General features: G+C 41.6%; 1 protein-coding gene across 1 annotated transcript in view; it reads right to left on the bottom strand.

The window, feature by feature from the left end:
- Positions 1 to 13114, bottom strand: part of ZFAND3 (zinc finger AN1-type containing 3) — a 156107-nt gene that overhangs the window by 51803 nt on the left and 91190 nt on the right. The window contains exon 3 of the mRNA XM_066595298.1: positions 12179 to 12358. Within this exon, the coding sequence (XP_066451395.1) occupies positions 12179 to 12358 (180 nt within the window). The remainder of the gene's footprint in view (positions 1 to 12178; positions 12359 to 13114) is intronic.

Here is a 13114-nt window from a genome sequence, read left to right as displayed (position 1 = left end):
AGCCAGATTCAAAAGTTTAGTTATCCACCATCTAGACACAAGTGGTAGTTTCATTACAGAATCCTGTCTCTGTCCAGACCATTTCAGGTACTTAGTTTGCCGTGGTGTCATGAATGAGAAACCTGGACTGCTACCGCATGGAATGGTATTGTCTTTAGTGATGATTCCAGGTTCTGTTTTGAAGCAGATAGTCGTGTTTGAGTATGGAGGAGTCATGGTGAGTGCTTCACTCCTGCCCGTGCTATGGTACAACACACTGCCCCAAATGCTGGCATGAGGGAGCCAGTGCTTACAATATTTATTCACCTCCTATTATTGATCAAGGGACACTAAACAGATAAGTGATGTGTGCTGGAAATCCTACAGCCACATGTGCCTCTCAGAGCAGGGCTTTCAACAGGATTTTTCAGCATGATAACTTTCACCCACACCTTTGGCAGCCTATGATTGTGCAGGATATAGATGCCCAATTGCAACATCTGTGGGCAAATACGACACAGGATAATACGTGGAGTCTGTATGCCTCACTGTCCGACTGTATCTCATCATGTATCCAAGCCAGAGGTGGTACAATAGCGTACTAGAGCCTTCCTGCCCAACTGTATCTCATCACGTAAGCAGGCCAAAGATGGCCCAACAGGGGAATAGAGCCTCCATGCCTAACTATCTCATCATGTATCCAGGCTAGAGTTGTCCCAACATGGTACTAGAGCTTCCTATGAATTATACAGTTTTCCTCAATGAACTTAAGGCTCATTTACATGCAAAGACAATCTTTCAAAGGATTGAACATTTGACATTCCTAGTGATCATTTTGCATAAAGTGCTAATGGACACTAATGTCCATTAGCACTTTATTAGCTTCATTTGCATGTAAATGAGCCTCCAGGAGCTGCTTGCACGACACAGCAGGTGGTCTGAGCACTGCAATCAGCTCCTTTGTTCTCGCATGGGCTGTCAGCTTAATACAATGTAATCACACAGTGTGCGGTCTGCGTTCTCTCTTTTCAAGCTGAATGATGAATTTTAAGCTGACCTTAAAATTAACATTTAGCTGAAGAGTAAACCATGGGAGCATTTACACACAACGATTATCACTCATATGCCATCGCTTGAACGAATTATGAGCGATAACAATTGTGTAGCGGGCTACTGGTCTAAATGTTTCTGATCAAACCATCAGAAACAGACCCCATGAGGGATAAGAATAGCATGAGGGCCTGACATTCTGTTGTAGGACCTGTGACTCACTGTGCAAAACCATGCAGCTCAATTGGCATTCGCCAGAGAACAACAGACTTGTCAGGTGCACCATTGGTGCTCCATTCTCTTCACAGATGAGAGCAGATTCACAATAACCACACAACAGACATGAACAAGTCTGGAGATAACGAGGATCATCGAGATCTGATGTGCGATTTAAGTAGTCTCAAGTTTTCACTGCTGTGTATATTTGGAAAAGGGCCTTGGAGAGCTCCTTGTGAGCAGTGTATATTTGGAGGAGGACATGGACAGCTCCCTCTAAGGAGTATATTTGGAGGAGTACCATGGACAGCTCACACTGAGCAGTGTATATTTGGAGGAGTACCATGGACAGCTCCCTCTGAGCAGTGCACATTTAGAGGACCGTGGAAAGCTCCTTAAGAGCAGTGCACATTTAGAGGAGGATCGTGGACAGCTCCCTCTGAGCAGTGTACATTTGGAGTAGAATAATGGACAGCTCCCTCTCAGCCATGTACATTTGGAGTAGAATCATGGACAGCTCCCTCTGAGCAGTGTACATTTGCAGTAGAATCATGGACAGCTCCCTCTGAGCAGTGTACATTTGGAGGAGGATCATGGACAGCTCCCTCTGAGCAGTGTACATTTGGAGGAGGATCATGGACAGCTCCCTCTGAGCAGTGTACATTTGGAGTAGAATCATGGACAGCTCCCTCTGAGCAGTGTACATTTGGAGGAGGATCATGGACAGCTCCCTCTGAGCAGTGTACATTTGGAGTAGAATCATGGACAGCTCCCTCTGAGCAGCGTACATTTGGAGGAGGATCATGGACAGCTCCCTCTGAGCAGTGTACATTTGGAGGAGGATCATGGACAGCTCCCTCTGAGCAGTGCACATTTGGAGTAGAATAATGGACAGCTCCCTCTGAGCAGTGTACATTTGGAGTAGAATAATGGACAGCTCCCTCTGAGCCGTGTACATTTGGAGTAGAATCATGGACAGCTCCCTCTGAGCCGTGTACATTTGGAGGAGGATCATGGACAGCTCCCTCTGAGCAGTGTACATTTGGAGGAGGATCATGGACAGCTCCCTCTGAGCAGTGTACATTTGGAGTAGAATCATGGACAGCTCCCTCTGAGCCGTGTACATTTGGAGTAGAATCATGGACAGCTCCCTCTGAGCCGTGTACATTTGGAGTAGAATCATGGACAGCTCCCTCTGAGCAGTGTACATTTGGAGTAGAATAATGGACAGCTCCCTCTGAGCCGTGTACATTTGGAGTAGAATCATGGACAGCTCCCGCTGAGCCGTGTACATTTGGAATAGAATCATGGACAGCTCCCTCTGAGCAGTGTACATTTGGAGGAGGATCATGGACAGCTCCCTCTGAGCAGTGTACATTTGGAGGAGGATCATGGACAGCTCCCTCTGAGCAGTGTACATTTGGAGGAGGATCATGGACAGCTCCCTCTGAGCAGTGTACATTTGGAGGAGGATCATGGACAGCTCCCTCTGAGCAGTGCACATTTGGAGTAGAATAATGGACAGCTCCCTCTGAGCAGTGTACATTTGGAGTAGAATAATGGACAGCTCCCTCTGAGCCGTGTACATTTGGAGGAGGATCATGGACAGCTCCCTCTGAGCCGTGTACATTTGGAGGAGGATCATGGACAGCTCCCTCTGAGCCGTGTACATTTGGAGTAGAATCATGGACAGCTCCCTCTGAGCCGTGTACATTTGGAGGAGGATCATGGACAGCTCCCTCTGAGCAGTGTACATTTCGAGTAGAATCATGGACAGCTCCCTCTGAGCAGTGCACATTTGGAGTAGAATCATGGACAGCTCCCTCTGAGCAGTACACATTTGGAGGAGGATCATGGACAGCTCCCTCTGAGCAGTGTACATTTGGAGGAGGATCATGGACAGCTCCCTCTGAGCAGTGTACATTTGGAGGAGGATCATGGACAGCTCCCTCTGAGCAGTGCACATTTGGAGTAGAATCATGGACAGCTCCCTCTGAGCCGTGTACATTTGGAGTAGAATAATGGACAGCTCCCTCTGAGCAGTGTACATTTGGAGTAGGATCATGGACAGCTCCCTCTGAGCAGTGTACATTTGGAGGAGGATCATGGACAGCTCCCTCTGAGCAGTGTACATTTGGAGGAGGATCATGGACAGCTCCCACTGAGCAGTGTATATTTGGAAGACAACCATGCACAGCTCCCTCTTGTTTCACCATATGAATACCAAGCTAAATAGAGAGGTGAATGTACAGCTTAATGTTCAATTTGAAGAGCTTGATTCTTGCTCTAGTGCAAAGAGATGATCAGCAGGAAGATGTTTGCCTGTGCCAGACAGTCACATAGAAGGTCGATCTCCACAGCCGTCACGTCACATGAAGAAACTGTGGCCAAGAGACTGTTATGGAAAGCTCTCGTGTGATTTAACACCTGTTTTTCGCCACTCATTTTGCATTAGTGCGCCAATATCTCGTTCCATCCTGACATTCAGATGGCCCATAGATCACCGAAACGTCTCTCCTAAGTAAGAAGCTTACGCTACAAATAACATCTTGTCATTTTTAATGTGCGGCACACTACAAATGATATAGTCAGACCAATTTGTTTATTATCGTCCAATGACAAAGAAATGAAAGGTTCATCAACTCTTCTCGGGATGAAGGATATAACAGGATGGAATAGAGATAAAAGCTCATGGAAAAAAAAAAAGTCTACAAAACTAAATTCTCTGGGGATTCGGGCAGTTTTTGTTGGTAGGATTTTTTTTCCCTCTCCGTAGCAGTATTTTTAAGCTGGTCTGCAAATCAATGCTGGCCTACATCCAACTCGTCCACCGCTCCCTCGTCACGTAGACTCTCTCAGGAGATCTTGTTAAGCCAACGGGCCAATTCAATGTATTCACTGCATAACCGTGAAGCACAGATTTTTTTCCTCTACTGCAGATGGGTTAAGATAAATGGATAGCCCCTGTAACTGCTTCTGTGTTGTGGCTTTGATAATTGGACGGCGTTTCAAACAGGGAGACAAATTAAAGCTGCTGTTTAACAGCGCCGGCACAAGATCGACTCTTTCATTGCCAGCGGAAAAAGCAGAAGAGTGATGACCTTCAGGCGCCTTATTTCTAAGGAACAAGAGTAAAGTACAATGAAAACAACGTGTTTTCTTTGACCCGTTCAGAAAGAAGGCACATAGACAAAGATGTAGAGTTTTTAACACCCCCGCCCTGCCTGATGTAGCATGATGGGAGAGAGGCATGCCATGCTGAAAGCAGGAACATCAGGAACAGACCAACGAAAACAATCGTTGGATGGACCCCGAGGGCAGCAAAAGTCCTACCTGGGGGCCAATGAGCTTTACCTGACTTGGCCAAAAATACTAATGTAAATATCTTAGCAAATTGGGTGATAAAACCAGTAAGAGCAAATGAAAAACTGCCGTTATACAACATGTCCGCAGATGAAACAGATATATGGAAAGGACTGCAAAAACAAGAGACTCGAAAGTTACATGGTGCTGCAGCTAAATGGCAAGAAACCCAGGGAAGCAACAAAGTGACTCCAGGAATCGGCTCATCTACAATTCACCAATTCAGCAATCCGATGGTCATATTGTACTGGATGGAAAATGAATACTCTGAAAAAGAGCAAATTGAGCCAGAAACAACTTTCCTCCTGTTCAGACACTTCTAAACTACTATATTACTGTCCGCTATGTACAAGAATATGACTACTATAATACTGCTCCCTATGTACAAGAATATAACTACTATAATACTGCCCCCTATGTACAAGAATATAACTACTATAATACTGCCTCCTATGTACAAGAATATAACTACTATAATACTGCCCCCTATGTACAAGAATATAACTACTATAATACTGCCCCCTATGTACAAGAATATAACTGCTATAATACTGCTCCCTATGTACAAGAATGTAACTACTATAATACTGCCCCCTATGTACAAGAATATAACTACTATAATACTGCCCCCTATGTACAAGAATATAACTGCTATAATACTGCTCCCTATGTACATTATTACTATAATACTGCCCCCTATATATAAGAATATAACTACTACAATACTGCTCCCTATGTACAAGAATATAACTACTATAATACTGCTCCCTATGTACAAGAATATAACTACTATAATACTGCCCCCTATATATAAGAATATAACTACTACAATACTGCTCCCTATGTACAAGAATAGAACTACTATAATACTGCTCCCTATGTACATTATTACTATAATACTGCCCCCTATATATAAGAATATAACTACTACAATACTGCTCCCTATGTACATTATTACTATAATACTGCCCCCTACATATAAGAATATAACTACTATAATACTGCCCCCTATGTACAAGAATATAACTACTATAATACTGCCCCCTATGTACAAGAATATAACTACTATAATACTGCCCCCTATGTACAAGAATATAACTACTATAATACTGCCTCCTATGTACAAGAATATAACTACTATAATACTGCCTCCTATGTACAAGAATATAACTACTATAATACTGCCTCCTATGTACAAGAATATAACTACTATAATACTGCCCCCTATGTACAAGAATATAACCACTATAATACTGCCTCCTATGTACAAGAATATACCTACTATAATACTGCCCCCTATGTCCAAGAATATAACTACTATAATACTGCCTCCTATGTCCAAGAATATAACTACTATAATACTGCCTCCTATGTACAAGAATATAACTACTATAATACTGCCCCCTATGTACAAGAATATAACTACTATAATACTGCCCCCTATGTACAAGAATATAACTACTATAATACTGCCTCCTATGTACAAGAATATAACTACTATAATACTGCCTCCTATGTACAAGAATATAACTACTATAATACTGCCTCCTATGTACAAGAATATAACTACTATAATACTGCCTCCTATGTACAAGAATATAACTACTATAATACTGCCCCCTATGTACAAGAATATAACTACTATAATACTGCCCCCTATGTACAAGAATATAACTACTATAATACTGCCTCCTATGTACAAGAATATAACTACTATAATACTGCCTCCTATGTACAAGAATATAACTACTATAATACTGCCCCCTATATATAAGAATATAACTACTACAATACTGCTCCCTATGTACAAGAATATTACTATAATACTGCTCCCTATGTACATTACTATAATACTGCCCCCTATATATAAGAATATAACTACTATAATACTGCCCCCTATGTACAAGAATATAACTACTATAATACTGCCCCCTATGTACAAGAATATAACTACTATAATACTGCCTCCTATGTACAAGAATATAACTACTATAATACTGCCTCCTATGTACAAGAATATAACTACTATAATACTGCCCCCTATGTACAAGAATATAACTACTATAATACTGCCCCCTATGTGCAAGAATATAACTACTATGATACTGCCCCCTATATATAAGAATATAACTACTATAATACTGCCTCATATGTACAAGAATATAACTACTATAATACTGCCCCCTATGTACAAGAATATAACTACTATAATACTGCCCCCTATATATAAGAATATAACTACTACAATACTGCTCCCTATGTACAAGAATATTACTATAATACTGCTCCCTATGTACATTATTACTATAATACTGCCCCCTATATATAAGAATATAACTACTAGAATACTGCTCCCTATGTACAAGAATATAACTACTATAATACTGCCCCCTATGTACAAGAATATAACTACTATAATACTGCCCCCTATGTACAAGAATATAACTACTATAATACTGCCTCCTATGTACAAGAATATAACTACTATAATACTGCCTCCTATGTACAAGAATATAACTACTATAATACTGCCCCCTATGTACAAGAATATAACTACTATAATACTGCCTCCTATGTACAAGAATATAACTACTATAATACTGCCTCCTATGTACAAGAATATAACTACTATAATACTGCCCCCTATGTACAAGAATATAACCACTATAATACTGCCTCCTATGTACAAGAATATACCTACTATAATACTGCCCCCTATGTACAAGAATATAACTACTATAATACTGCCTCCTATGTACAAGAATATAACTACTATAATACTGCCTCCTATGTACAAGAATATAACTACTATAATACTGCTCCCTATGTACATTACTATAATACTGCCCCCTATATATAAGAATATAACTACTATAATACTGCCCCCTATGTACAAGAATATAACTACTATAATACTGCCCCCTATGTACAAGAATATAACTACTATAATACTGCCTCCTATGTACAAGAATATAACTACTATAATACTGCCTCCTATGTACAAGAATATAACTACTATAATACTGCCCCCTATGTACAAGAATATAACTACTATAATACTGCCCCCTATGTGCAAGAATATAACTACTATGATACTGCCCCCTATATATAAGAATATAACTACTATAATACTGCCTCATATGTACAAGAATATAACTACTATAATACTGCCCCCTATGTACAAGAATATAACTACTATAATACTGCCCCCTATATATAAGAATATAACTACTACAATACTGCTCCCTATGTACAAGAATATTACTATAATACTGCTCCCTATGTACATTATTACTATAATACTGCCCCCTATATATAAGAATATAACTACTACAATACTGCTCCCTATGTACAAGAATATAACTACTATAATACTGCCCCCTATGTACAAGAATATAACTACTATAATACTGCCCCCTATGTACAAGAATATAACTACTATAATACTGCCTCCTATGTACAAGAATATAACTACTATAATACTGCCTCCTATGTACAAGAATATAACTACTATAATACTGCCCCCTATGTACAAGAATATAACTACTATAATACTGCCTCCTATGTACAAGAATATAACTACTATAATACTGCCTCCTATGTACAAGAATATAACTACTATAATACTGCCCCCTATGTACAAGAATATAACTACTATAATACTGCCTCCTATGTACAAGAATATAACTACTATAATACTGCCTCCTATGTACAAGAATATAACTACTATAATACTGCCCCCTATGTACAAGAATATAACTACTATAATACTGCCCCCTATGTACAAGAATATAACTACTATAATACTGCCTCCTATGTACAAGAATATAACTACTATAATACTGCCTCCTATGTACAAGAATATAACTACTATAATACTGCCTCCTATGTACAAGAATATACCTACTATAATACGGCCCCCTATGTCCAAGAATATAACTACTATATTCTTGTACATAGGGGGGCAGTATTATAGTAGTTATATTCTTGGACATAGGGGGCAGTATTATAGTAGTTATATTCTTGTACACAGGAGGCAGTATTATAGTAGTTATATTCTTGTACATAGGGGGCAGTATTATAGTAGTTATATTCTTGTACATAGGAGGCAGTATTATAGTAGTTATATTCTTGTACATAGGGGGCAGTATTATAGTAGTTATATTCCTGTACATAGCGGTAGTATTATAGTAGTTATATTCTTGTACATAGGGGCAGTATTATAGTAGTTATATTCTTGTACATAGGGGGCAGTATTATCGTAGTTATATTCTTGTACATAGGGGGCAGTATTATAGTAGTTATATTCTTGTACATAGGGGGCAGTATTATAGTAGTTATATTCTTGTACACAGGGGGCAGTATTATAGTAGTTATATTCTTGTACACAGGGGGCAGTATTATAGTAGTTATATTCTTGTATATAGGGGGCAGTTTTATAGTAGTTATATTCTTGTATATACGGGGCAGTATTATAGTAGTTATATTCTTGTACATAGGGGGCAGTATTATAATAGTTATATTCTTCTACATAGGAGCAGTATTACTGTAGTTATATTATTGTACATAGGGGGCAGTATTATAGTAGTTATATTCTTCTACATAGGGGGCAGTATTATAGTAGTTATATTCTTCTACATAGGGCGCAGTATTATTGTAGTTATATTCTTGTACATAGAGGGCAGTATTACAGTAGTTATATTCTTGTACATAGGGGGCAGTATTATAGTAGTTATATTCCTGTACATAGGAGGCAGTATTATAGTAGTTATATTCTTGTACACAGGAGCAGTATTATAGTAGTTATATTCTTCTACATAGGGCGCAGTATTATAGTAGTTATATTCTTCTACATAGGGGGCAGTGTTATAGTAGTTATATTCTTGTACATAGGGGGCAGTATTATAGTAGTTATATTCTTCTACATAGGGCGCAGTATTATAGTAGTTATATTCTTCTACATAGGGGGCAGTGTTATAGTAGTTATATTCTTGTACATAGGGGGCAGTATTATAGTAGTTATATTCTTGTACATAGGAGCAGTATTATAGTAGTTATATTCTTCTACATAGGGCGCAGTATTATTGTAGTTATATTCTTGTACATAGAGGGCAGTATTACAGTAGTTATATTCTTGTACATAGGGGGCAGTATTATAGTAGTTATATTCCTGTACATAGGAGGCAGTATTATAGTAGTTATATTCTTGTACACAGGAGCAGTATTATAGTAGTTATATTCTTCTACATAGGGCGCAGTATTATAGTAGTTATATTCTTCTACATAGGGGGCAGTGTTATAGTAGTTATATTCTTGTACATAGGGGGCAGTATTATAGTAGTTATATTCTTGTACATAGGAGGCAGTATTATAGTAGTTTTAGTATTATAATAGCATCCAAGCTAGAGGCGGTACAACAGGGTACTAGTGCCTGCTTGTCCCCCGTAGCACATCTTGTATCTAAGCTGGAGGCAGTACAACAGGTTAATAGAGCCTCCATGCCCCCGTATCACATCCCGTATCCAAGGCAGAGGTGGCACAAGAGCGTACTGGAGCCTCCATGCCCCTGTACCAAATCTTGTATCCAAGCTAGAGGCGGTATAACAGGGTACTAGAGCCTCCTACAAGGGGTCAGTTCTCCGCAATGAAGGACCCTCTTGCTATGATATTGTAATCAGATACTTATATCAGTGTTACAATTACACAGTTGCCCTCAGACAACTTTTATGGGACGGATTGTGTATAACATTGGGTGTATATGGGACGTACATCCTGCATAGTTGTTATATGAGGTATGTAGCCTCCAGAACAGTTGTAGCAGGACAATAGTAGACAACGGCCTACAAGTGAGACCCCATGATGATCACCCCAATGTGTCTTTCTCTGAGCGGTCTGCCCCTCTCGTTACTTCGTACCGCTGACTAGGTCCGGTCTCGGCGGCTCTCTGTCCTCACAGGACCCGCGCCTGGAGGCGGCTCATATCAGGCACTTGGCGTCTGCTTCCTCCACTAATGAGATCACTTAAGAAAAATGGATTTGTCAATCGTCCGGCTGGGAAGCACCGTCCGCCCTTCCGTACTTTGAGCGCGGTATCAGGTGAGGACGCCTGTCAGACGGCGACACCTCTTGCTGCAGATTTATTGGTCTCTCAAACTTCTCTTAATTAACATGACATTTACATAACAGTAGCTCATTAATTTCAGGCTGTGGGTGCCGGGGGCTAATTAGTGATGCATTACCCCCTTCCCAAACAGGTTGTCAAATTTCTGCTATTATCAACATAATCATCGCCGGCGTGTTAATGATTTACCTTTTTCCCATTAAATGTGTTTGTCTCTCTCTTCTGTGCCGACACCTCGACTCTCTGGGATCGTTAGTCCCCCCGGCTTAGGGGATCTGTGCTTCTCCATCCTTCCAGGATTTGTGGCTCTCGGAGAGAATACATATGTGCGCCCGTCCTCCGGGGAACGGATGATCCCTCTCTGATTCTCCCCATCCTCAGTCCATTTACAGCGCTGCGAGGGTCCGTATATTAATAAAGCTGTGCGGAGATGGGACTATCCCCGGGGGGAGACATGGCGGGGGATTGGATGAGAATGCAATAGTTGTCACGCTTTTTACATTCCAGCTTTATGATTGCCAAAAGAACATCCCTAAAAATTAGACTCGTCTTTTAATGGATGTGTCTGGGTGAGCTACATGGGTAGTAATGCGGGGTGACGACCACTAGGCACTAGGGGGGTCCCAGAGCCTGGTTGTCACCCAAGGTACCATAAAAGTGCAGTCAAGTCCTCCCATGCTCTTCTATATAGTTTTCTACTTGCGTGTCAGTCCTCACTGCTGCCTTGACATTCTATTCAAGGATCAGAAAGCAGATGATCGATATGCCGTCGTATTGCTGACAATAGCCACAACAGGATGGCCGGCATCGATGCCAAGGATTGCCAAACCAATATGGACACAGACTTCTGGTTGGTATTTTCCATAGACCTTTCTTCTAGGATGGGTATACAGATACTTCTGCCCGCAGCTGGCACTGGGGCATGTGAGGTCAGGCACAGATACCCGGGCGTGTGGGGACAGGCGTGTAGGCTGTATATACACATCGAATGGTCACTTTATTAGACCCCATCATCTAGTAGTGTGTTGGACCTCCTTCCTTTGGCCTTCACAGTAATTTATCATGGCGTTCATCCGCAGGTATCAGAGGACGCAAGGTGCGTCAAGAATACCTTATCTGTCACTGGACATCGGCTGTCGTGAACGCAGAAGCCCTTACCTTGCTGAGCTGCACCTAGTCACATCCAAAGCTGCAGTCCTGATTCTGCAGGGTTCCTGCTGGCTCTCATCCTTCATCTCCTCTTGGTTGCCCTGCTTGTTCAGTGTCTGCAGACTGAATGACGCATATTGCTGCACTGCCTAGTTCCAGCAACCCATGTGCTGCGCTGCAGCTACCTGCAAAGTGTGAATGCAGCTCTGGATGTGACTAGAGGATGATACAATGATATAACCCCCATAGCGCCGGCCATGTAACCACAAACAAAGAAATGAGTACAACAAAGGCTCTTACATTCCTCTTCACTGGGAGAAGCTACATTCAGGTCTGTCGAGAGCGGCTGGCTGGGACTACTGCTCTGCGTGGGTATCGAGGTATTTCCGTTGTCGCTGTTTATCTCGCTGGGGAATAGGTCTGATTGGCTGCTGCTTGTGCTGGGGGCGGAGTCCTCGTCTGGCTGCTTCTTCTGGAAATCTTTATATAAAAGAGAGAAAAACAAAAATCAGTACCGGGAAACCATCAGTATGTCCGGGCACAGTATGGCAAAGTACAATGTTGGCGCCTGACAGCCCCAAAGTCTCCAACAACCTTGCCTACAGTCTGCACCGACCTGTTCTTCCTACTCCCTGTTCTTCATACATCCTGCTTGCCTACTGTCTCCACCTTCCACTCTTATTTCCCCACCTCCATCCACTGGCTATGAAGACCACACTACTATATATATTATGCTCCATTCTCTCAGCACGGCTAATCTGATATCCCCGACCCCCCCAGTAAGCGCGTGGGGGGGGGTCACATATTATTGCGATGCACTTGATGCCCACCATAGCTTTATGATTGTCGGGGGTCGGACCCCTGCGGAGCTCGAAAACAGGGATCCTGCTCTCTCCCCCCCCCCCCCCTGCAACTTTAACCCTTTGCAATCCAATTTTGGATTCACAGTTTCCTAGGGGGCTTCCTCTTTCTGCTATTATACAATGGCGCCACCTGCTGGCTAGAGCGAGTACTGTGATATGGGACATGCTGGAGAAGCCCCCTGATAACAGAGCGGCCAATAATCTACAGTAAGAATACCCTGCCGGACGTCTTCCGACATCGGAGCTGTACAGACTTCAATCAGAATGTCTTCAGACGTCAGACAGTGGATTGGAAAGGGTTAAAGTAGCTGCAGCAAGTTACAAAGATCCCCCATGTCCACAGGACAGGTAATAACTAAGATTGTCGAGGGTC

Source organism: Eleutherodactylus coqui, chromosome 3, assembly GCF_035609145.1.
Source record: "Eleutherodactylus coqui strain aEleCoq1 chromosome 3, aEleCoq1.hap1, whole genome shotgun sequence".
In the NCBI taxonomy this organism is placed as follows: domain Eukaryota; kingdom Metazoa; phylum Chordata; class Amphibia; order Anura; family Eleutherodactylidae; genus Eleutherodactylus; species Eleutherodactylus coqui.
This window is presented reverse-complemented; position numbering and strand designations above follow the sequence as displayed.